The sequence below is a fragment of the Cryptotermes secundus genome, unplaced genomic scaffold (genome assembly GCF_002891405.2).
Source record: "Cryptotermes secundus unplaced genomic scaffold, Csec_1.0 scaffold246, whole genome shotgun sequence".
Taxonomy (NCBI): Eukaryota; Metazoa; Arthropoda; class Insecta; order Blattodea; family Kalotermitidae; genus Cryptotermes; species Cryptotermes secundus.
Window position 1 is genome coordinate 561,815 of NW_019742444.1, and position 27,349 is coordinate 589,163.

General features: G+C 37.7%; 1 protein-coding gene across 2 annotated transcripts; it reads right to left on the reverse strand.

The window, feature by feature from the left end:
* Nucleotides 1-5,535: 5,535 nt before the first annotated feature.
* Nucleotides 5,536-25,953, reverse strand: LOC111873113 (TBC1 domain family member 16). 2 transcript variants are annotated; one of them, XM_023867537.2, is made up of 14 exons: nucleotides 25,874-25,953; nucleotides 22,751-22,848; nucleotides 21,916-22,053; nucleotides 21,238-21,454; nucleotides 19,462-20,042; nucleotides 18,228-18,359; nucleotides 16,299-16,521; nucleotides 13,857-13,980; nucleotides 12,622-12,761; nucleotides 11,174-11,317; nucleotides 9,759-9,945; nucleotides 9,078-9,184; nucleotides 7,632-7,848; nucleotides 5,536-6,659 (listed from the first exon to the last, which is right to left on the reverse strand). In XM_023867537.2, exons 3-14 carry the CDS (start codon nucleotides 22,016-22,018, stop codon nucleotides 6,483-6,485), a joined length of 2,352 nt encoding a protein of 783 aa, XP_023723305.1. In that variant the 5' UTR covers nucleotides 22,019-22,053; nucleotides 22,751-22,848; nucleotides 25,874-25,953; the 3' UTR covers nucleotides 5,536-6,482. The 2 variants fall into 2 exon arrangements, with proteins under 2 accessions (XP_023723305.1, XP_023723306.1); XM_023867538.2 differs by lacking the exon at nucleotides 22,751-22,848 and having other exon boundaries at nucleotides 25,874-25,951.
* Between the last annotated feature and the right edge of the window lie 1,396 nt (nucleotides 25,954-27,349).

The window sequence follows — 27,349 nt, forward strand, 5'->3', positions numbered from 1 at the left end:
TTCATACCATCATCACAAGAGCCTGCCACTGAATGGCTTTGTCCATTACATGTATGAAAATCCTTAAGCTGTGATGTGATATTGGCCTCACCATAACTAAAGTTTGAATCACTTGCAGGGTTGGTTTGATATATGTCTTCATGAATGTTTCTAGAACTATATTGCTGTATCATATATTCTGAGAAGTGACAGTGGTGGGCTACAGGCTGGATGGCTGAGGAATTGGGATTCAGCTCCTGGCAGAGCAAGAAATTTTTCTCTTCTCCACAATATTCAGTCCAGCTCTGGAGCTCACCCAGCCTCCTATTCGATGGGCATTTGGAGCTCTTTAGGGGGGGTTTGGGGGGGGGGCAGGAACTGTCACTTCCATCTAGTGCAGAGGTCAAGAATGATGGAACCATACCTCCACTTCCCCATACTTCTTAATTGCATGATGCTTTAATTAATTAAATATTTAAGCACAGGGAAAGTTTTACCTTTACCTTTGCTGAAGGTTGTTGAGAGTTGCTGGGAGTTAAAGTTGATTGGAATTGCACAGAGTTACTAAGACTTACAGATCTTTCCAGTTCACGTTAGGTTGGGAATATACCCCTACCCCCGGTCAGTATCAACACCAGTATGTGCTACTGTCTCCATGTATCTGTGAAATGTCTTTTCATTCTTCTGTGCAGATAAAAGAGACGTTAACCAGGGTCACAGCATATACAATATACTGTCAGATCTTGAGCCTCTCTAAGGGCTCTAAGGTTATAAGTGCTTTAAAAACATGATAAGTGTAATTGACGTGTAAACTATTTTGCATGGAATAAACTGATAGCAGTCCACTAGAACTGAAATTCCCTTGTTAATGTAGTATATTAAAGGAAAACTGTGATAAAATTATGATGTAGTAGCTGTTAAATTATGTTTATTCAGCAAGTACAACGAGACTGTTAGTATTTAAATTGTATATGGTAAAGACTTCAAACCTGATTAGGATATGCGAAGAGCTTGCAGGGTTTGAAATACTGTCAGTATACATTGTTACAGTGTGGAATGATGTTTTATTGATAACACAAGTACATCAAGAGAAATGGTGCTTGGGACTTTCACCATGAAAGAACACAAAGCATACAGATTTGATTAGGGTCTTTGACTTCATCACAGTAATATATGGCAGGCCCAAAAACTAACAATACAGCCAGGAGGCTTCAGAGTCTTACACAGTTCTAACATAATGGCAGACATGCAGTCTCAGAATTTTCACAGCAGTGGAATTCAGAGCTGGATACAAGGGGGAATATCTTGGGTGGTTGCCCCAGGGCCTCCACAAAACAAACAGAATCACTGATGTCACTGAGATATTTGCTTCTCCAAAATTACATAAAAGTTAGTTTCTGTTTTAATTATTATATGAACTATGAAGAAGAAAATTAACTGTCACAACCTAGATTTGTTGTTACTGACAGGGGCCTTCACATTTGGATTGCCCGGGGGCTACCCACAGCTGTAAATTGAATCCTAGTAACCAAGTCTATGACTGTTTACAGAATAAGCCATCTTGGCTTTTCACCTGTCAGCATAATCAAAATGTACAAAGCAAAGCAAAATAAAACTCATTGTTCTTAGATATATAACCTAATCAAAGTAAAACTTAGCTGAAACAGCTGGGCCCCTATTAGGATTACCACAAAGTTGAAACAGATATACAAAATACATTCTGATAACATGACTAGGTTGATTATTTTTTGTAACTGCAATAATATAATTAAAATAATTTGTCACACAACAGAACACAGATGAAAGAATATACTGAATCAGTAATGGTAACATTTCACAGTATTAAGTTCAAAAATGCTAAAAAGCTTTATGTATTTTAAGAATTTCAAATTTTGAAATATACTGTTTTCTGTCTTTCGCTAGTCTCAGCCACGAAAATATTCAATAATTCAGTTTCCTTCTCCTTTGGAATGTCTGAAGCACAAGTTAAGAAGAATGTAAGAGCCAAGCCTCCTAGCATTAACCTTTTTCTGTGAGATGCACACACTTGTGTTAATGGCACCTTATGGATTCAAAATTTACAACATAATATTTATATACAAATGCATGTACCTGCTTAAGATGGATCAACAGATACAAGATGTTCATGGAACGTTTGCAGGCCAATTTTCTTTAGCATGAAACACATAATAATAACAATGCTAATGCTAAAAATATGTAAATTAATATAACAGGGATTTCAAATGTTATTGGTAATGTTGGTATTTAATCAATTACCTTAATTTTAAGCATGAAGTATAACCTAAGAACCTGAGAAAAGTACAGTGTGAATTAGATATTATGCAGTCTTCAAATAGATGCTATAATAAACTTTATGGTTGAGTGGTTACCAGTTTTGCTTTATATTTTGGAAGTTCTGAGTTCAAATCTCAGCCCAAAGACCAGTTATCTTGGTTAAAGTTTGTGATTTTCAGTACCTCTAGGCAAATACTGGGATGGTAGCTTAAATTAGGGTACAACCACATTCCTCTACATCACTTTCAGTTCGTTATTCACTAATAATCCTACCATTCAACACAACACAATCTGAGAAACTGAAAAAATTGTGAACTGAATCATGAATATAAATGAATATTATAAGAAAGCGTAATTATGTACACTAATGAATCGTTTTATTGTCATAAATTGAGGATTTTTCTGTAATAATGGTATGATTATGATGACAAATTATGCCATTGTATGGCACATCATATTTTCAGAANACGGTCTTCTCTTTGGTCATCTCCGAGCAAGCGAGGAACAAATTTTGCAGACACCCGTCTCATGTGCAAACCTTCGGTTAAAATTCGCTGGACCGTGCTCCATGAGATGTTCGTTTCCTCAGAAAGTTGGTCAATGGTCTTTCGACGATCTTCATCAATTGCACGTTTGATTTTGGCAATGTTTTCGTCATTTCTTCCTGTCGAAGGACGCCCGGGGCGTGGCATGTCTTCTGTTGACATGTTGCCAGATTTGAAACGGGAAAACCACTCGTAGACCTGTGATTTCCCCAAAGCATCATCATTAAAGGCTTGCCGAAGCATCCCAACAGTCTCGGCTGCAGTTTTCCCTAACAGAAAGCAAAATTTCACGCACACTCTTTGTTCCTTCTGGTCGGCCATCTCACTAATCGCCAAAGGGTTGAAACAGGAACGCACACAACAGAGCACCACAGACAAACCACTTAACTCAGACTGACGCCAGCTCACTAACAGTCGCGGGAGACCCCCAGCTAACACCACCTAGCAGCACAACTCATAACTACAAAGCATGCACGCACAACAGGTCGTTTCCGGTTATTTTTGGGTCCCCCCTCGTATACTGGGATGGTACCTTAAATTAGGGTACAACCACATTCCTCTACATCACTTTCAGTTCATTATTCACTAATAATCCTACCATTCAACACAACACAATCTGAGAAACTGAAAAAATTGTGAACTGAATCATGAATATAAATGAATATTATAAGAAAGCGTAATTATGTACACTAATGAATCGTTTTATTGTCATAAATTGAGGATTTTTCTGTAATAATGGTATGATTATGATGACAAATTATGCCATTGTATGGCACATCATATTTTCAGAATTGGCACACAGAATCAACATTTATGTGAGTGACCACAAGGTTTTCTATCAACAAGGAAATAAAAGCTAGGTCAGTTACACAAGACAAGAAAGTTGACCTCCAAACCAGTCTTTGTGAACATACTACAATAAACAGCAATACTAGATTCTAAACGGTTCGGACAGTGGTGTATAACACTCAGAATTACTGGGTTTTTGGACTTTGTCCATCATCCAGTATTCTAAAAACTAGAAAACATAATGTTTCAGAAACTGGATCGGTTTTTGTCTTCAGGTGGGGTGGGGGAGACACCTACTCTGTTGGGTCCATTAGAAAGCGCTAACTTCAATCACTGGATCCACTAATTGAGGTTAGCTCTTTCTAAGGGACCCAACAGAGCAGGTGTTTCCTCCCTTATCTGAGGACCTGGTCCAGTGATTGAGGTTAGCTCTTTCTAAGGGATCCAACATAGCTGGTGTCTCTCCCCTCTCACCTAAGGACAGAAACAGATCCAGTTTCCGAAACGTTGTTCTCTGGTTTTTAGAATATTGGACGATGGACACAGTCAAAAAACCCAGTAATTCTAAACAGCAATACTGTGTACATATCACATTGTTAAATATGCTTATAGGTATATATATGGGTATACATATCACAGCTTACAGAGTAATTTAATATTCTTTGGTTTTTATATGGTAATTATTAAAAGTTATAATTTCTTCTTTAATATTTTATGTTGGCAAATATTTGGCTCACTGTAATGCAACAGTTTAACAACCACATTGTACTGCAGTATTTTTAGAGGGACAGGTTACATCAGAAGTGTTATCCTTCAGCTGGAATGATTAAATATTATGAAAATTATTAAAATATAATTACAACATATAATAACATTACCTCAGCAGCCAGGATAACCCAGTTGGGTAGCAACTAGGTTATCGGCTGGATGATCAAGGAACTGGGGTCTGATTCCTGGTTCAGGGGTATGACATAAGGGATTATTCTCTCCACAATATCGAGATCACTTGCTCACCCAGCCTGCTATCCAATGGGACTGGGGGCTCCTTCCTGGAGGTAAAAAAGGCCAGGGTGTGAACCTGATAACTCATCTTCCTCTAGCATAATGGTTGAGAATGCACAGAACTATACTCCTCCCCCCATATATCATCATGGTGTGATCTAATTATTAACCGTTGTTTAATTTCTTCTGGAATGGAAGGTTTCTGAGTTTCACTCAACTTCTCAGGCATAACAGTAGAATATGGCAAAGAAAATGCTCTTTGGTTCAAGACAAGAGAAGGAACTCAGGATCTCAATATCACTGTTTTAAATAATCTAAATTTTATAGCCACCTACATTAGTATTATTGTTCTATAACATTTAACTGTTAATGAAAATAAAATATCAAACCTAGAAGATCATGACAGGCTTCAGGATGGATGGCCTAGGTTTGATTCTTGGGAGGGTAAGATTTTTCTCTTCTCCACAGTGTCTATACCAGCTCTGGTGCCCAACCAGCCTCCTATCCAATGGGTACAAGAGACTATTTTCCTGGGGGTAAAGTGGCCAGGGCATGAAGCTCACCACTCACCTCTGTCTAATGCTGATGTCAAGAATGGTGGAGTTATACCACCATTCCCCCATATATCTTCATTGCGTAGTGCTATATTAAGCACAGGGACAACTTTACTTTTACCTAGAGGATCACCCACAACTTTGTAGTAGAAGTGATCTTTAACCAATAAAATAAAAAGAGTGATATACTGTATTTACACACGTATAGGCCACACATTTTTTGCCAAAAATTCAAGAGGAAAACTGGGGTGCGGCTTATATTCGAAATATTCGAAATCACACTGCATTTAAAAAAAATTATATTCATAATTAGTAATACAGGGTGTTCTACTCCTGAAATAATATTCCAAGAAAATTATTTTTTCTATAATTTGTCTGAAAATTGTGCTGCGGCCTATACATGCACGCGGCCTATACATGCGTAAATACGGTATATGTGGCCTTCCACACTGCATATCCTTGAATAAATTTCCTTTCAAATACCCTGTCAGCATTACTAACACCTAGTCACATCGTAAAACAGGAAGTTGTAGGAAGAACTAATTGCCTACTTTGAGATTCATAAAGATCAGTTCAGGCTTTCAGAAGTTGTTAGGAGGGATACACATATAGACACACACACACACACGGATAGCACGGAGATCTCATAAGCCAACTTTAATTTTTTGAAAATAAGGGAAGTAGGCTAAATATACTAACATCCAGTTATCAGAGAAAATCATGTCTGTGTGAGTTTACGGCCTTTTTACATGCTACCATCCAAAAACATATTAAATTGTCAATGAAATACATGCAAATGAACTGGCAAGCTTGCTGAGATAATTTACCTAGTATTTTGTATTAACAAATAATACAATATGAGTTTCTTCTCAGTCAGGATATTTGAATATTAAATGCTCTGTATGTCTCAAAGTACCAACTGGATAAGAGGCTGATATGTGTCACAACAGTTCTAGACATGGTGGTACAGGTTGAATTTGTAACTAGGAAAGCTATTATGCCTCCATACAAAGCACAGGGAGGATAAGAATGTTGACATCACATTTCAACTGAACTAGGTTAACACTTGTAACACTCTTACGATGCTAACAGTGAGACATTATCTTTCCACATATACGTATACAAGACTTCATTCTGCAATCGCATTTGCAGATCCTGTCCCAGTTCATGTACTGTGAGCAGTGTACTACTGGAATGTGGGTGATTGAGCTAGAACTGGGTTGTCCATATAGGCCAGTCCTTAAACAGTTAATCTTTCCATCATGAATGTATATGAAAACAGGTCAAACATGAATACAGCATCCCTTAGTTACAGCTGTCACTGATGCTGTGACCCACGATGTGGACACGGTTCACCCTCGGCATGCTGGCCAATACATTCCACTATAGGGGCATGAGTAGAGTCCCACATTCCTGGTCCACACAACTGGCACAGGCTGCCCAGAGTACATGGGATTCGTGGCATCTGACGGAACTGGTGCAGCAAACCCCGTGCCTGGATCAGAGTAGATATATTATGCCTTCAGGTATTTCTATGTCAGTTTTAGTATGTAAATATGTTGTTGTCGTCATCATCATGGGGGCATGAGAATCATGAATTAAGTACAGGTTTTTTCGTAGATTAGAGAATCATACCAGCAGTTAAGAGGGTAGAATTTCTTAGTGATAGAAGGTATTACATAATACTAAGATGTCAGTGGTGCGATATCATTGTTCTGAATGTCCATGCCCCAATAGAGGACAAAATTGATGACATGAAGGACAAGTTCTATAAAGAACTAGAACATGTATTCAATAAATTCCCTAAATACCGCATAAAGATTTTGTTAGGAGATTTCAAGGCCAAAGTAGTTAGGGAAGACATTTTGAAACCAACAATTGAGAATGAGAGTTTGCACAAAATTAGTAAAGATAAAGATAATAATTTTTTGGTCAGTAGTGTGAATAAGATCATCACTCAACACAGATGGCCAACCATTCTTTTTTTATCATGAACATTTGTTTGCCCACCTTCGAACATTTTACACCATTGCCTTAGTTCCTTCATTCATTACATTTTGGCTATAAATCGCGCATAATTTACAACAGATTTCCACAGCACTCACGTTTTTTAGCGTGAAGAAAATGGATAACAATGCAAATTTCACAGCTGGCAGGAATATCAATTACAGGACAGAACCTAACTCACTCTGTAGAGGCAAGAACAAAACTAGGGGGCTAATTATGTGATTGTTTACAAAGCAATGAGTCATATGATGCTACTTGCATGCACAAGCTCACCCCAACTTCTACATTAGTTGCCTAAAATAAATTGGTTACTTTCCTAATAGCCATCATATAATAGAAGCAGAGATTCCTGAAAAATGGGTTGAAGAAGATATGGTACCCAATTCCAATTGCTCTGATACTAGAGAATTGATATAAAAGAAAATGTAATTAAGTTAAAAATTTGACATGGTATTTTTACCTTTCTGAGGATGAGTTCACCATCCATGAACATGGCTAGAGAACTAAAATGAAGAAGCATTTCGTCTGTGCGAAGATCCTGTGCAATAACATCGTATGAGTAGATGCTGATGATGGCGAGACAAAGGAAGAGATGGAAGTAGTCCGTGAGGTAGTTTGCCCAGCATGCCTCCCACATCCTCAGAGCTTCTGCTTCTGGAAACTCTCGCTTGAAGCATCTGTAACAGAAATCCGTTAAAAGCCCCTTGTGATTTGTTGGAATATTCAATTGGATATAAAATGAAATAGCCGGTCATGGTATCTGAGCGGTCTAAGGCATGTACTGTCTTCACTCGCTTGGAAACCTGGATCGTGGGTTCGAATCCCACTCAGGGCACTGATGTTTAGTTTGTGTTTGTGCGTTCTTCTGTGTTTGTGTACAGGCAGAGGCCTTGTGATGAGCTGATCACCCGAATGTGTAAGATCTAGAAAAACCGAAGTGAACGGAGAAGTTCATGGGCCTAGGCCCACTGGGGCTGTAGTGCCAAGGAAAAAAATGAAATAAAAGAATGTTCTTGATAAGATGATAAGTCTTTTTTCTGAGGCATGGACATGAAGTTTTCCTGGATGGAAGATGCTGATGTTAAAACAATACCATGAAATGTCATGTTCTTAGTTGTATGTACATATGATCTTAAACTATTGAGAAATATCATGAAATTGCCACCTTGGTCTCTTAAGGCAATTATGCATTAAGCTAATAATTAGATTACAAGTGTCAATATAAGCCAAAGCCATTCTGTCATATCTTCTGCAGTCCAGTAGTTTCATGACAAAGCATTCAGTATGTTTTAACCATTTAAAGCACAGTAGTTTTTATATGTACCAACTACTTTAACATTAAAAAAAATCTGAATTTTGTCGACAGTGTTTCCCCTAGGATTCTCAGAATAAACAGCAATTGATTCCCTAAACATCACTTTGCCCTTGTAAATGTGAGGTAGTGTGTTTACTTTACAGTAAAAACTGGATTTAATATGTTATTTATATGAACAGTGTGCTTCAAAGGTTTAGGCTGAAAGTATTGCCAATCCATCTCTTAAACATCTTTCATGCTATCTTGTTCTTTCTGTTTCAGACTTTGAAAAACATGGTTATGAATTAATGCTGTTTAAAGTGTACACTAATATAACAAGTTGGAGCTTTATCAGTCAACTGTACCCAACCAAAGAAACAACAACTGAAATTAGAAAGCACACAAAGGACAAGAACTTAGCACATCTTCACACTCAAACTGGGCACTCAGTTTCTATAAGGTTGGCAAGCCGAACGTATGGAACAAATTACATCTCTTGAGCATGAATCTAATGAGTTTGAATTTCCTGGACCAATTCTTTGCTACCTTCAGAAATCAAGATTTTCCACCAGCAGGAACTTATGAAATACATTCAACAGCTTTGTTACTTACAGTAAGATCCAGCGGTGGCAGAAAAGGAGTTCCATGGCATCGTCATGACTCTCAAGGTGGGAGTAAAACTGAGGTACCATAAGACGGATGAGTTCCCTCAGATAACTCTGCAGCATGCACATAATACCAAATCTCAGACAATAAAAGAGCCACGGAACAGAAAAGAAGGCTGACTTATATGATAATAAAACCATTATTACATATCATACCAACAGTTAAAATATTATGGAAACAACTGGTGAAAGATAGAGAAGAAATGTGATCACTGACTTGTCACTCACTAGATTTCACTGAAATATTTATGATTACAAGTTAATACAATAATTAACTTCATTTGTAGAATATACACTTGAAATTCAAACATGAGTTTCAGCTTAATATATTCTGATATTTCAGTGACATTTATTACAACCCTCCATATACATTCACAAGCCAGTACCTTTCCATCATACAGTTCTCAGTTAATTATAGGAACTCAAGAATATATAACTTGACATCCACTTGTATACAGCCATGATGCACAGTAATACAGGGCCCTCTAGAGCCACTGCCATTCATAGCACTACCAACAGGGACAATGATACACTCCTGTGTTGATACAAGGAAGCAGGGGTTCTATGCATAGTTCAGCTACAAAGTGCACTGAGGCTAGGAGTCAGTGTCACTGAAGAAAATTCTTACCAAATTCCTGTCCATGTCATTGTCAGTTGGTGTGCAGACAAAGATGGCTTTCTGCATGAGGCCCACGAAGCACCAAAATGCATCTGACTCACCGTGTATTTCCGCGAGCACGGGAGCAAGCAGATCTGACATGCCCTGAGTGTATCCAAACCCTGGATTATAAACTGCATAGTTGAGGAGGATATTCCTGAAACAGGGGACAGTAAGAATCAGAGCACGTTAACATTTCAGAAATAAGTGGATTCAAAATCAAAACTGTGACTATAGAAAATTACACATTGAAGAGCTTAGCAATTATAATCTTCATCTAATACTGTCATAGTGACTAAATGGAGGGGGGGGAGGATATTAGAGGAGGGGTGTGAAGATGTGGATTCAGATGACGTGGTGATGAACAACAACAGTAGGAAATTCTGTGAATTCAAGGAACATCCTCTACCATGGAGTTAATTAGTTGCAGATTCTGATTACCATATTAACGCATGTATAGGCCGTGTGCGTGTATAGGCCGCAGCACAATTTTCAGACAGAAATTATAGAAAAAATAATTTTCTTGGAATATTATTTCAGGAGTAGAACACCCTGTATTACTAATTATGAATATAATTTTTTTTAAATGAAGTGTGATTTCGAATATTTCGAATATAAGCCGCACCCCAGTTTTCCTCTTGAATTTTTGGCAAAAATTGTGCGGCCTATACATGCATAAATATGGCATTCAAATCAGCTGCTTACTGAGTCAATCCAAACATTACATGTACTGATGGCTGACATTACTCTTACTCTTGCTCTCTTCTCATACAGACAGTTTTCTCAGTTTCATTTGAAAACTGAAGGAATATAACTTAGAAGTAGGCCACAGATGCACAGCTCATTTGACTTAACATTCATATTCTCATATTTTATATTTGAGATAACATCTTTCCAGAAGTTGATACTCAAACAGGTAATAAAATATAAAATTCTTTATTAGAATCTGTCACAACACAACAACGAAACAGTTAATGTTTAATAGTATTTAGCTAGATGTTTTGGCTTTTTAGAAAGCCATCATCAGGCTATTAAGTATTAAACATTGACAGTTTCATTGTTGTGTTTTGATGGATCCTATTAAAGAATTTTATATAATTAACACAACAGGATGCACCCACTGGAAAGTAAAAAGGCAATAAAATATTCAAATTATTATTCTAAAGTATATTTCTTGATAAATGATATGAACTCCATCCCAAGTGCAAACAATATATTATATGTCCTGCTCTCCTTTACACTACATGTTTCGGCCTCAAACGGCCGTGAAAAGGAGAGCAGGATCAAGGACATATAATATATTGTTTACACTTGGAACGGAGTTCATATCATTTATCGTATAGAGTGCAACAGGATGCTTAAATACAATATTGTATATTTCTCACTTCATAACATCAATGTTGGGGTTATCCTCGCCAGCAAAGTAAGGATTGCCTCTGTCTGTGCGTACAACATCCTTTTCTACAATGCACTGAACATTGCGCCAGAAGTTTTGTTGCTGCTCTGTGTCCATCTCCAAACGTCTGCGACTGTAACAAAATGAACACTTCCACTATCACACAGTTTCACCATGATGTGATGGTGGTGATTATTATCTTTATTATTATTACTAGAGGGGGTGGGTTTCCCCATGCACTTAGACCAGTTATTGGTCCATTGTGCGTTCCCCTTTAATTTCTACTGTCGCCATACCCTACCGGTACCGGTGCGTGCTATCAGCCCCGTTCAGCCAACGAGGTCGGCCGTCAGTACCTTGATACTTCCCCCATCTACCAGAGGCATTGGAAACTATTTGGGTGGGAAACTTGCCTAATAATTTTGCTCAGAGGTCTCCTAGAGACATGAGGATCTTTTACGTGCCGTAAATCTACAACACGGGACCCACGGCTTAAAGTCCCTCCTGGAGGACTTGTTCCCTGAATTTTTCCACCCTTAAAAATTCCACGACCTCCGCCGGGTTTGAACCCGCGTACCTTGAGTCATGAGGTGGGAACGTTATGGTGGGTGATACTTGACATAAAAATAATTAATTCTTTTTGGAAAGGCTACAGTATGCCATATTTTTCATACCTGAAATTATTCTGGAATTTGAGATTTGTTTATAGACTGCTAAGGACACCTTATGGGGCTCGAACATCTCTCTGACTCACTTCTCTGTATTGCAGAATGAACTCTCAAAATGTATTTTAAAATTATTTTCATAACATTTTTTGACATTCTTTTTCTATGGCATGCCCTGATATTATTTTATTAGTTGTGAAGGTGGCTTTTAGCCTGCAAGCGAAATATACCAAGTGACTGCCGCTTATTGGCAAAGTTAGTGCCAAGTTTTTGAAGAAAGAGGGTGTTGCGTGGTCAGTGCAATGGATTCCCACGGCCGTTAATCTCGGTTTTCTAGACCGAAGCCACTACTTTTCCATTCAAGTAGCTCCTCAATTATCCTCACGAGGCCAAGTGGGCCCCGTTTCAGACTCACTACTTCTCAGAAAACCTGGTAGCGCCAGGAATCGAACCCGGGACCTATGGATCTGTAGCCAGGAACTCTGACCACTAGACTAGTATGTAGAATACTCTGACAAAAACTGGACACACCTCTGAATGTAATGTAGAATGTGTGGTCCCCAAATCTATGACTACACCATACTGCATTATATGTAAACTAATTTCTAACCTAATAAATAAAGAAAATTATCCTCATGTAAGTGACAATGTGAAGCAAAGCACAGAAGGAGCCATCTCGATAAATATGATAGAAACCAGCAGAGATACTCCCTACTGTTAATTTTAAAACTGCCTAACTACCTTTTCATTCAAAATATCCCTCTATACTCACGTTATCTCATGATATTCTTGATGACGAATTTCAAGTATCTGCTCACGCTCTTCATATGTTGACTGGAAGGTAAAGCAGTGAAGGAGGAAGGGCCATACTTTGCGTCTCATGCTTGGCTCCAGCCCTCCAAAGAAGATGCCCTGAATCAATTATGAATGCCGTATCTGACAGAATCATTAAATAACAAACATAAAATAGAAAACCATTTGCCACATCAACTTTTAACTAAAGAAGTTAAATTGATTCAAATATTATGGTGAAGCTCTCAGGAAATCACCACTTACTTACTTACTTACTCATCGAGCTGAGCCCTTCTGGAGGAGCCGCCAATTCTGCAGCTACTCAAGAATTTCCCAGCATTTTATGGAACCCGAACGTTCATTACCGTGTTCACAAGAGCCCTCCACTGGTCCTTATCCTGAGCCAGATATACCCAATCCATACCATCCCATCCTATCTCTCTAAGATCCATTCTAATATTGTCCACTCACTTACGCCTTGGTCTTCCCTGTGGTCTCTTTCCTTCTGGCTTTCCCATCAATATCCTACACGCATTCCTCGTCTCCCCCATTCATGCTATATGACCTGCACACCTCATCCTCCTAGACTTGATCATTCTAATTATACTTGGAGAAGAGTACAAGTTATGAAGCTCCTCATTATGCAGTTTTCTCCAACCTTCTGTCACTTCATCTCTCTTCAGTCCAAATATTCTCCTGTTCTCAAACACCCTCAGTCTATGTTCCTCCCTTAATGTCAGAGACCAAGTTTCACACCCATACAGAACCATAGGCAAAATTATAGTTCTGTATATTCCAATTTTTATGTTTTTGGACAACAGACGAGAAGACAAAAGGTTCTGGACTGAAGGGTAGCAAGCATTACCCGAGTTCAATCGCCTCTTAATTTCCTCCTGAATCAGGTTTCGATCTGTTATCGTTGTCCCCAGATATCTGAACTGTGCCACATTTTCAAAACATCTGTTTCCTATCAGGAAATCACCATAATAAGAAAAATATTTTTCTACAAAACTTTCATTTTAAGGTGCAGAATGTACCATCTCTTCAGTATTTTTATCCACATTTCTACTAATTTACTATGTAGCGTCCTTGAGAAGCCTTAACTAGCTCATCTAGTCAAAAAGTTCTCAGCCTTTTATGGAACCTAAAGGTTCATTACTGCGTTCACAAGAGCTCACACCATTTTTACTGTTGTAGTTTGAACATAAGCAGTACCTTTCTGAGTGTGAGGTCATCCTCCAGTTGTCCATCCTCATTGAGAAGACTCAGCCATTCTTCTTGTCCCACAGGAGGTACCAGACCTTCCTCAGGATGCAACTCATCCTGGCTCACTTCTGGTCTTTATCACCACGACCAAACACCACCAGAAGAAATGATCAAGAGTGAAGAAACAGTTGTTACTTGTATGATACATGAGTGGTGCATTTATCAGATGCTGTGCTGTGTTCTAAGTCAACAAAGAAGATAACATAAAGGTACATGCTACGACTGATATATGTCACACAAACTTAGTTTTCCAAACTAAAAAGTCATACACAGAGAGACACGCTAATGTTAATACTGTATTTATGTTCAGTGTCCATCATGGTGGTGGTTGTGGGACACTAATTTACAGATTTTAAACATGGAATATAAAAATTAAAGGCTATTTCAGGTCTAAAAGATTATCAACTCCATCCGGTGTGATTGATAAATGTTTTTTTCTCATTTTTAATCTTTCGTCCTTGACATGTTTCTGTCAGAGCGACCATCCTCAGAAGGACATACATGCAGGAACTACTATTACATATTCTATTGAACCATATACATAATAGTAGTTTCCACATGCATTGATATATCCTTCTGAAGATGGTCACTCCAACCAAAACATGTCAAGGATGAAAGATTAAAAAGGAGAAAAAACATTTATCAATCACACTGGATGGAGACAATAATCTTTTATAGTACTGCTAGCGTGACAGACCAGGATGAACCAAATTAAATATTTCAGGTCCTTTTGCTGATTAACAGTTGTTGCTGAGGATTATTACTGTTGTGAAGTCATGCCCTGCATCCAAAATTCTATGCACACAATCACGTGCACACTCTCTCATGCACACACACACACAGCGAATTCTCAAAAGAAGTCTGCGGTGTTTGGTGTCATGCAGAAATGAAACCTGAGAATGAAGCAAAATGTCATACTGCTTGTAAGAGAGATCCCTTGAGGTCAGCCAGTAAATTAATGTACACACGAACAGTTCACAGAAAAAAGAAGAAGAAGAAGAAGAAAAGAAGCACAGATATGCCTAACATGTAAAGCTTTAGTGCATAGCTAAGAAAAACCTGTGTATTATATGACCGCAGAACTGCGTACGTTATATGTAACTATAAAGTTCTATGTCATCAAGGATTTTGTTTATATTCATTCAGCTATTATATCAAATAACAGGGATGAAAGTACTGGAATATCCAACATCTTTTTGCTGATATAGCAACTTTTCATCTGTGCGGAGTTATTAAACAGCATATACACAGGATGTGGCATTTAGGAATTCTCCACCATATACAAGGGAACAGAGACTGGTCAAAGCTGAAAGTGTGATGTAGCATTTGTGAAGACATCACCGACCCACAAGCAAATAAGTACCCTCCACAAAGAAATAAAAAATCAGTATAGGTAATGTGGTATATGGAGGTGAGTTATAACAGTGTGGACTTTTCATTACAAATCCACGGGATTATTTCAGGGGGACAACATCATTAAGAGCCCAAAACATGCAGAATTTTTAGTGACCGAGATGAAAATAATTAAGTCCTTCAAATCTTACTATGTCAATAATATTATATTTCAGCATCCTGTTGCATTGATATCTCACTTACCCAATCACTCACTCACTCATTTCCATCTATAATGCAAACACACTTTTTATTTTAAATGTCACTTATAGCTGCATTTAAAATTCACAAAATATGATTTGTTGCTACATGTTTTGTCCTCATGAGGCCATCATCACCATCTGTTAACTGATTGAAACTGTTTTCATGTTGCATGAGGAAAGTGTGAGCATACATTCTTGAATATGATATGCAATGACAGCATGTAAATGTATTGATGTGTGAGCCCGTGCAGTGTATAGTTTCAATCAGTTAACAGTTGTCTGACGATGGTCTCGTGAGCCCAAAACATGTAGCAATGAATGACATTTTATGAATTTTAAATGTATTTAGAAGTCACATTTAAAATAAGAAGCATGTTTGCATTATAGATGGAAATGGGTGAGTTACTATGTGAAGGTTACTTAACTACATTTATAGAGGTTCATTTAAATCTTCTTGCATTTTAAGTCTAATTTACTGTTTTATGAAATTTTCTGTAAGAACGAACATAAATGGATTCAATTTTTAGGTCTGATAATAGTCCAGTTGCTTTAAACCAACTTTCGTATGGACAGCTTCAGAAGGAAATCATTAAATTAACAATTACTTCTGCATACAAATATGCAGCATTCTCTCAATTACTTTTTCTTGAATACGATTTGAAGTTCAGTATATCTGTACAAGTCTCTGAGCAGCCTGTTTAATAAGTGACCTGCCTTGTACAGTACATGAGCTATATTATCACCAATCATGGATGTAAGAATCATGCTGCTGCTTACTTATACACGGTATACACACCTGCAAACCATGAAGTGACGATATGGGAGTTGCGACTGGTCAGCTGCACTAGGCTGTGGACTTTGGAGCAAGAAATTCCAATCCTGGAGCACAGTGGCCAACCGATCTAATCCTCCATGATGGAAGTGCAGGATCTTATACTGACTTTCCCTTGATGCCACCACCAGTTGCCCACATGTACACGCGCTGTCATTGAAGAACAGCCGAAGTGATCTCATCTGACCTGCAAGTATAATGTCCTACTGTAACACAACAGTATATGATTATGTTACATTGTTCTTTAGTGCTAAGTTCTACATCTTAGGAAAATTGAGTTTTTCTGTGATGTCTTTATACATGTTCATTTATACCATAAACTTTTAAAATTTTACAAGAAAATATATATAGTTTTTAGGATCACTTCCATGATAATCATAATGATACAGAAAAATTATAATTTAAAAATATACAGAGAGCCAAAATGGGATATTTACTAACTGATACATATTTTCAAAGATATAAAGTGAAATATATTATTTCAACGAATCAGAAATCCTCTAACATTACTGTTCAAATAAAGTGCTATATGGACATATTACATAATAAGATAAGTTCTCGGACATCCAAGACAAAACTCCTGTCAACATATGCTGTCTTATGATGTACAGTATTCTCCCAATTATCTGTGCTAACAAAGGAGAAAAGGTACGTGGGTAATTGAAAAACGTGGATAATCCAGAAGACTATAATGATCATTATAAGTACAGGTACAGCTATCCCTGTAACAGGCCATGGAGGCCCATTGGGTTGTGAGAGGTCAAGGCTCCCACATTTTCTAGACATGTGGCTCACAGATGGCGGTGAGGTGGTCAGCCTTACACACCAGCTGACCTTTGTCCCCCAGGAAGATTCCTGGTACTCATTTCTGTTAGAGAGTGTGTTGAACCTAGGTTCACAGTGCAGCTGGAAGGATTAGGTCAATTGTAAAAATCCAATGACCTCACTGGGAATTGAACCCGAGACCTTCCAGCTTGCAGCATGGTGCCTCAACCAACTATGCTACCGCGTGCCTCCCTATGATGATTATTGAATATATAGATTGAGAAATGTATGCACAGTGTATGAAATGTCTGATTAACTTGAAAACTGGAAGATGTATGGAAAAAGGGTAGCAAACATAAAATGGGTTGTTGCGTTTCTCTACAAATTCTGTTTGAAATATTTTCACTAAAATAAATATTTAGCAAGTTACCCTGGAAATATATGCAAGAATGAATGTATGTCTTCATGCAAAGTGTCTGATCTAAATGACAATTGTAGTGACTTGACAATTCCTATATCAAATTTCATAAAAGAAAGATCCAGTGGTCCTACTGTTTCATACATCAACTGGATGGACAAACTGAGCAAAACTTAATAGGCACTCCATAAGGTATACATGTAAGCTGCAAGCCAGATCGCCTGTTCATAGATAATTGGAAGTATACTGTAAGCATAACTACCTTGGGAGATGTAAATGAAACTCTTCTTAAAATTTTGGATTTTTCTTCATAACATGTATGTATGTATGAATGTATAAGGGGTGGGCCGTCTCGGCCCTTGCACTGCAACCTACAGTGATCTATTGTGCTTTTCTTCATAACATACTTTAATCTATTTTTGTAGGTTACAAGACTGAAAAAAGAAAAGGAAGTCTGGTGGATGTTTTTAGTATAAATCAATTTTATTCATGATCAGCGATTCCAGTTGAATCAAGTAAATTGTATAATATGAGTACATATAATCCTCAATATCTGACAGAACAGAGGCATTTCAGGTTCTCTTGTTTGTAAAAAAATTATGACGGAAATTATAAATTACAGAAAAACATGATAAGAAAATGAGAAGACAGAAACTGCAAATTTATCAATACAAAAAACAAAGAGAAAAAACAGCTTATAGTTTCCATACTGAGGTCTACAGAGAACTGCCGGCAGCGGTGTGTGCGACGAACAATGGGAGATGCAGTGGCACTCTCAGGAAAAGTTAGATTGTGCTGTAGGGCCAGCAACTCTGGTGAACTCATCCAAGGTGGGACATCGTCTGGATGCAGAAACAAGGATACCATCATCCATATTGTTTTGTAGTCTGCACTTTTATAAAAAGGTAACTTCATGTATGGTAGATAAGACCAGCCATATTATGCAAATTTTGATTTGTATGTTCTTTTTACGAGTAGTGCCATCTTTATATTTGTAATTTATTTGTTAAACAAAGATAACCATGTGTTTTGTACAGAGCTGAAGTTCTTGTTACATTAAAATCAATAATAGTGAAATACATTATTCTACAAAATTCGACATTTTCATGTCACTAATTAAGATTGTAGTCATGCTGGTGTAGTTTTGTAAGCAGTTACCAACATTTTGGACAAATCTGTCCCCACATTCAAGATAGAAGTGGAAATGAAGATGGAAGCAACAGATTTATCCAAAAGGTTGGTAACCATCTGTGAAACTACAAGGTATCACAGCCCAGGAGACCATGATCTCACATTACTGTATGTTAACATGATGAAGAATAGATTTATGTTTGTTTATGATGTTTTATAAAATTAAAATTTTCTTTATGGTAACATGTGGAAAGGGCCATATTATGTCAGACAGGTGTTGAATAATGTCTTCAAAGATGCTGTATATATATCTGTGTGTGTGTGTGTGTGTGTGTGTGAGAGAAGTTCTGCTCTACCTTCACCCAAAAAAGGAGTCAGCCTTAACTGCAGCAGTCATACTATGGCCAGTCCACATAATTCTTATCACACCCAGCATATACATATAAAAATATCTCATTAATTTCAACATTAAAATATATTTTCTGTTTTTATTCACACAACTTGAATTATAACCAGCGTTTCAGAGATCTTCTCGGTCTCTATCATCAGGGTCAATGTGGATGGCTGATATTTATACCAGTTTGTCAAATTGATGCCTCTTCCTATTGGTGTATTATGTAGTAGGAGACCGAGGAGATCTCTGAAACATTACTTTTTAGTTCAAAGCTGACATGGCTGACACCCAAAGACCACATTTGTTCGCCGTGAAAGCTTCAAATCCTACATTATATGCAAATTTCTCCATCATATATTATGTTAATTGAAGAGAGATTTTGGACTGACCTCCAAGAATTTGTTACCTTGTTTGCTTACCTCCACCTGCTCCTGCAACAATAAGGGGAAGAGACAAACTGCAGGTAGACGTGAGGGACGGAGAACGACTTATTTGACTTATGCTGGGGATGGCTGCAGTCTCATAATCCTGGTTCTCTTCTACACTGATAACAGGACTGACAACTGTACTGTGACCCTGATCACTGTCTGTTTCTGCCACCCCAAGCAGACCACCATCATGACCACTAAGTTTCCTCTTGCATTCTAGTGATCGTGGTCTTGATTTTTGTTGTTGCCCACTGCAAGTTGAGCGACTTCTGTTGTCAGTGGTACACACCTGTGCTGTGTGTGATGTCTCTTCTGTGCAGTAGTGTCTAGATTTGTCTGAGCAATGTGTTGAGATTGTGATAGCGTTTGTACATTGCTCAGAAGGAGATATTTGTTCAAGGGTAGCACAAGGTTTGGTCTCATGAGACTGTTGTGTCATGTTACTACAGCTGCTACTACTACTGTCTGCTGAGCTCTGACGCTGATAATTAGGTGCAATCTGTATCTCTTCACTGCAAGTGTTCTCTCGGTATGATGTCACTATAACTGGAGTGGCTCCTTGTTCCTCTGTTCTGTAGAAAAATGGATGTGCAACAAACTTCATTACATAATAAACATAAAACGAATACCTTTAGAAAATAAAGCAGGTACTTATAGACTGGCTTAATAAAAAAAAGCATTACAAATGATTGTCACTGGCATGGTACACTTTAAGATTCCAAAGCTAGAGAACTCACAGATCTTAATACCTATGTATACCAGTTTACATGTGTATAAAAATGTTTCCATGCAAATTTCACATACCAAGACACAATGATTCATGAGTTATATTCAACAAAATGAATATATTACACAGTCATTATTGAGGTAGTTTTCATTTACCTATGAATATTAAAAGCTGCATGTTTTTCAAACATATACCATTATACAAAATTTCAAGGCCCTACATTGGACGATGATAGTGTTGTTCCCAACTCACAGGTTTGGATCGGCATCATGGTGGTATTGGTAATGATATGGATAGGTCTGTAGTAGTGTGATATTCCAAGCAAGCGTCAGGATATTGGCAACTTAGTAACTCTAAAACTGACGCTAGCTGAATGGTTGAATCAGACTGACGCATGCTGCTCATTAATTGTAAAACTTTAGGAATCCTTTTCCTTTGAAACCCATAAAGGTAAAATGAAGTAAAGTTTTCTCGACACTTAATTACCTAAGCACCACATCATGAAGATGTATGAAGGAGTTGAGGTATAGCTCCATGCAGTCTTAACCTTGGCATGCCATGGAAGGAGCCCCTGGTATCCATTGGATAAGTGGCTGGGTAGGCCCTAGAACTGGTCTGGATGCTGCGGAGGAGAGAAAAATCCCTTGCTCCTGCTGGGAATTGAACTCCAATTCCCTGACTATCCAACCCTTAGTCAGTCACTGTACTGACTGAGCTATTCTAGCCCATAAAGAAAATATCTCACATTGCTTTAGATATAATGCTGTTAGGTTTTGTCTCTTTAATATCCACTTTTAAGAGGGAGTTAATGACTGCTTTTTACAACTTAAATAATATTTTCATGGTGGTATTAATCACCACACATTCCACAGTTTCCAAGATATAAATGTAATAGGCTGCAGTGATAACATCCAACTCTGTTACATAAAAACTACCATTTTGACCTGCCATGTTATTTAATTTGAACATTTAAATTTTAAATTCATAACTTTCCCACATTCAGTTTCCAAGACATAGATGACTGAAGAATGCATATGTACCGAACAGAATGTGTAAGCCGTGAACAGGATTTCTCAACAGTCCATGGGTTGCGTCGCAGTGTGGTGTTTGGTATCCATGTCAACTGCAGTGTGGGCCTCATACTGCCATTCTGTTGCTGCTGCTCCTGACATGTAATGGTGAGGTAGCCAGGATGGTGCACAATGTCACATGCCTGGCGCAGAAGAGTTGGTGGATGCACACATACGTTGTTCTTACCTATGAATAAGTATTACATGTACAGTGTTAGTAAGACACATTCATTTGCTATGTATTCCTAATAGTCTTTCCTCCGTGGCCTTCAGTCCACAAGCGAACTATACTGACTGAGAGACTGCTGCTTGTTGGCGAAGTTAGTGCCAACTTTAGTGGATAGAGAGTGTTGCGTGGTCAGCGCAACGGATTCCCATGGCTGTTAATCTCAGTTTTCTAGACCAGAGATTCCTAATATTAGCAGTAATGAAATGTGACTGCCAACAGGCAGTCATAGCAGCAGAAATTGTTAGTTGGGCTGCCATATTAGGCATTGTAAGTATATTAAAAATGACTAACATTACTGTACACATCATATTAACTTCTGTTACTCATAGCTCCTAAGTTATGTAACAAGATCTTGGTAACACTTTTCAATGGGCCTAAAATCAGTGTATAAGAAATAATTCTTATAAAAATGGACTCACAGAAAATAGTTTCCCCATCAGTAAAGGAAGGTGGTGAAGGGGTCCCTGTCTGGACTCCCAGGATATAACTGGAAGCTCTCCTCAAAATGTTGGGGAGTGGCATCTCTCCACCTTAGGATAAGTTCTGGGCTGACATACCTTCAAATAGAGAACCATATGAGAGTAGAGCTCTTACAGATTCTTGTTAACTGGGTATGCATATTTGATGTTCCAAAACAGGCCCTTATGACATGGATAATACGGATTCAGGCTTATGTATCTGGATTGTGAAAGATGTAAAATTGGACCATGTAACTCAGATTCACATTAATGCGCTGTGACATATGACTCTAAAGATATTACTGGGAAAGGTGGCTCTAGTGTTAATGCTTCTGACTTTTACAATTAATATGTTGCTGGACTATTTTGAATTGTTTGTTAAACAACGCCAGTGTTTTCATGTGTTTGTAATACGTGCCTCTGATGATGGTTTCTCTTGAACCGAAACATGTAAGGCAAGTGAGATAAATAAGTGACCTAAAAACATTGTTACACTCGACGGATTTTTCATTGACAATTTGTGTTTCTTGACATTATCCATCATCTTGTCTGTTCTTAAAAAACCGTCTAGTTTCTATCAAAAACACGTTTCGGGAACTGGAATCTGTCCCCGTCTTCAGGGGAAGACGTTGTGTTTTTGATAGAAACTAGACGGTTTTTTAAGAACAGACAAGATGATGGATAATGTCCAGCAACATATTAATTGTAACAATTTACCATCATCACAAACTTTTAGATCTTCTGACTTTTATTTGGGAGGTGCTTTGTTCAAATCTCGATCAATACACTGACTAACCTGAGAAGTTTTCTTTTTGTGGATTCTAAAGAGTACTGATGATGACGTATAACATTCACAGTTACTGGGTTCTTGGACTTTTTCCATCGTCCGGTATTCTAGAAAACAGAAAACATGACATTTTGGAAACTGAGACCAGGCTAATTCAGAGGGAGATAACAAGAAAATATGCAATAAAAATTGTGATCGAAAAACAGAGCACGCACATGCGTGGAAGTGGGATAGAATACGCTGGCATGATGCTAGGATTTTGGAAACTGAAAGTAACAGCAGGTATAGGAAATACAAGGAATCAGCCCATATGGCATGCTTAACCAATCCAACCAGCCAACCCAGTTTGGACATCTCTCCTATCTGGATCCCCCTCATCAGCAATGAGGTTTCTAACCCACAGATAAGATCTGTATGATGTAACAGATTCTTCATGGGTCTCCATAAGGTGTCTGAGAATAGCAAAAAAGAATACCCAGAGTCAGTTATAGAGCTCTTAAGGCTAGAAGAAAAAATATTTCTGCAAGGTGTCTGTTATTTCATAAACAACATTCCTATATTTATATAAAATAGATATGTAAGAAAAGCAAAAGAAGTAATTGTACTGATTATTAACAGCATACTCTAAGATTTAAGTTAAGATCTATATTAAGAATCACGGGGTTACCACTATTATAGAATAAGATATTTATAAGAATGTGCTACAGGGGGCCGGATGGACACTGCCTAGGCCTTTTTTTGTATTTAGAATAATTCTTTCTGCAATAAAAAAAGTCTTCACATTTTCTTCTTCATTTGTTTGCATTGGTGTTCATGCACTTGGTTTTGTTGGCTAGGTCTGTAGCACAAATTTCGACCTCCTTTTCTATCCTAGCTCCACAATTGTGTGTGCTCTATCACAATTTTTATGGCACATTTTCCTGTTTTCTCCTGCCGAATTAGCCTGGTCTCAGGTGATCAAATAACTGTATGAATCTGATAAGAGCTGCCCAGTGATTGAGGTTAGCTCTTTCTGAGCGATCTGAGTAGGTGTTTCTTCCCCACTTTAGGATGAAAACAGATCCAATTATCAAAAGTCATGTTTTCTATTTTATAGTATATTGGGAAATGGAAAAGTAAAAAACAAAACAAAAAACAAACAAACAGTAATTCTGAGTTGTTTGCATTTTTCCTCAGTTCCTCCATGAAAATATTGGGATAGTACCCCACTTAGGCCATGCCCGCTCTCTTTCACATCTCTTTCAATTCATTATTCACTAATCATCCTACCATTCGATGCTATATAGTCTGGGATACTTACTTTAAGTAAGCCATAAATATAAAAAGACAGTTCCTATATAGAGGGCATTGTGGTACAGTGGTTGATACTTCAGTGCTGTATTCAAGAGACCCTAAGTTCAGATCTTGATCCACAGGTAGGATGCCTTGGTTGAGATTCTCTTCATTTCAGCTGATGTTTTTGTTGGAGAAAAGGCAATAAAATGTAATGGACCTATATAAAACCTTGTAAATTAAAGATTTCTGGTGTTTTTCTTGTAGCTTTGTGAAAATACTGATATTTTTTCCATTTGCCCAAGAGAACCATTTTGTTCTTAATTTTTGTCTTCAATTTTGAAGCAAGGAGATAATGTCAATATGAATGACATTTTCAAAATAATGTAACATGTTTTCCTAGAATGTTCTTGCTGTCACAAATAAATGAGAACAGTGACAGGCTGTGATCACAATGGCCATGCTTTGATTATTGGTGAAATTCTCTGCAACTTTCAGAATGGCTCTGAGCCCATTCAGTTTCCTTGTGTCCAGCAGGTTCTTGAATGTGTCCGGAAGTGGGCTTTGGGTTCGGCACCACCATGCATGTTAGTTAATTCAGACAAGCACTTTACAGATGTCACTAGTCTGATTCCACTGGGATAAACTCATGCCTCCATGGTTGACTCGTCCTCCTTTCTAGCAGGTTAAGGACTTCTTTCACCAGGGTCATGAAGCTGAGCATTATACTGTCAATGTCCTTTATACCAGTGAAGTCATTAGTTCTGCTCTCTGTGTCTTGATGTAATGATCCTTATGCATAGTAGGATGTTTACTTTTGGCTATATCTATTCATGTTATCTGGTGGTCTACACATAATGTTACTTGTTATGCTATGGCTAGTGAGTTCAGCTTTGTTTCTGGGTGTTGTTAAGGTTTTGTTTAGTCTGAGGTTCCAAGGTTACTGGTCTATAAATGTTTCATATGTATGATATTACGGCAGTATTATGATATTGTCCATTTGCCTATATTTTGAAGTTACAGGCTCCTTGAAAGAGACAGCTTGGGGTGTGTGTACACTTTTCACTTCCAAAAGCTGTCCTGATTAGGTAGAAGTTGTGGCTTATTTAAGCACTGGTACAGATGCACTACAATCCACAGCTGCTCTTGATGGTATTCTAACCTAATTGTGGTCAAGTGTTTTATGAGCACTGGAAACCTCAGAGGTTGTCCTGGCAGTAGCACAGTTGTTTGTAAGTTTTCCCTTCTTGGATAGGAAGAAAAGCAGATGCCAGATGAAGAGGAATACCCTGGTCCTTCAAGTTGGGTGCTGCATGAGGGGGCTGGTAATATCCCCACTTAAGATGTTTGAATACTCCATAATTTAGAGTATGTGAAGTTGGATCAGGGCTGAATGCCTATACCATGAAGTGAAGAAGCAGGAAAGTCATAGCAGTCACAACAGCTCATCTCAGCATAGAGTCAAACAAATGTTCGCTACTAAAAGCAAAGGTATTTTGTGTGTTCAATAACTTTCTGTGGTCAATGTTTGATTTATATTTTGGTAGAATAAATAGAACAGCAACCGTTATCGCTGACTAATTAGCATAAACCGACCAACATTTAATTAAAAAAAATGGTTTGTTGAAGAAACCATGCAGTACCATACTGTGTATTTTATACTCTAATTGCCTTATCATTATACAAAGTAATTCATTCTTTGGTAATAAGAAAACAAAAATGTCATGTCATCTTAGAGAGTTGGCATTCATTTCAGAAGTTAGCAGAACATTATGTATGATCTTAAAATGTACGTTGTACTTTGGAATATGTATTGCATGCAAAAACATATTAAAAAGTTGTTTTACGTTATTTACTCACACATAAACGCCCATCGATGGCAACATATGGTACATTTACACTGGAAACACTATGTCGGGAAATTTGGATTTGTGTTCGCGTAGCGTTTGAGGGTGTAAAGACTGTACTATTGGCAGCATTGTAGAATCGACGTATCAGGTGGACTAAACAAATGTAATGTGTTGGAGAGGAAATTTCGAAAGTTGTCCCTATATTGCGAAAATAGTGTTTAAGAATATTCGGAAGACAACAGTTTTATACACTAACATTGTAAGGGTTGTGCTTACAATAGCTGCGAAAACAAACACGTAGTCGACGCGTGATCTATATGATTAACAGAAACAGCGAGATATTTGATGACCTGGGAACGGTAAGAGAAGCGCGGTAACATTCAACTATATTAAATGCAATTATATAAATGTGCAAGGTCGTAACGCAATTTTATTCTCATTTTCTTGTTTTGATGTAGAATTTTTGTTTACTGTAAGTCACAGAGGCCGTGAAACATAAACATATGATTGAACTTTATGCTGATTTTGAGTTGAAAAGGATGGCATATTAAGACCTATAAGGTACGGTGTGTTGTCCCGCAAATTTAAGTTATATGGACAAGGGCATGTCATTAAATTGTATTATGTAAAGGTTCCCCTAACCGAACAAAATAAAGCCAAGTTGAATCCAGGTATAAAATGATCAAGAATTGTTCTGAACTTGGCATAGCACCATCCTCTGCATCTTAGCCAACAAATTTGGCTATGACGCCCTATATTGTCATTGTCATTTATTTATAGTTCCAAAAAATCCATAGAGGCATCTGCCTCAGATATAGAACAAGTCAATAATACAATATAACATATAAATATAAATATGTGTAAACATTCTATATTCCAAATTGTCTATGATAACATAGTCTCAGAAAAATATGATCATGGGTCCTACTGACCCTGAAACCAAGAATGTGCTGGCAAAGACCAGCAGCAAATTGTCAGACCAGACCTGGACCATAGTTAGCAGTCAGTCGCCAGCCAGTGAGCACAGGAACCGTTGAGCACAAAAGCAGTAAAGACGGTCCCCACTCTCGGAAACTGCTACCAAACGAGTGGTGAAGGCATAGTAGTTATTTGTAACTGTAGTTATTCATAGGTTTTGTAGAATAGACAATGTTATATTATCTATAGTTATGAGCAATAAGCATCCACTAAATTCCATAATCAAATGCTGTGTCTAGTCACTGACACATAACAGTATATGTTAGACAGAAGCTTATATACAAGGGTCATACTGAAAGTCATGAGCAACAATTTTTTGTAAAGTAACATGCTTTATTATTGACAAACCAAATACACCATCTCAATCTACAGACCTTCCTTTATTTTTTCGCATAATCGCCACTTCTTTGTACACATTTCTCCCAGTGTTTTGGGAGTTTGAAAATTCCCCTTCTGTAAAATTCCATTCCAGCCATCCAAAGACACTGATACACTGCTGTCTGAATTG

Coding starts and splice junctions, on each gene's coding strand:
- LOC111873113 (XM_023867537.2), bottom strand. CDS start 22,018: ATGCCACTCCCCAACATTTTGAGGAGAGCTTCCAGTTATATCCTGGGA. Junction 9,946..11,173: donor CCCAACATTGATGTTATGAA/GTGAGAAATATA, acceptor CCCCTGTTTCAG/GAATATCCTCCTCAACTATG. Junction 7,849..9,077: donor TGCCACCGCTGGATCTTACT/GTAAGTAACAAA, acceptor TTTCTGTTACAG/ATGCTTCAAGCGAGAGTTTC.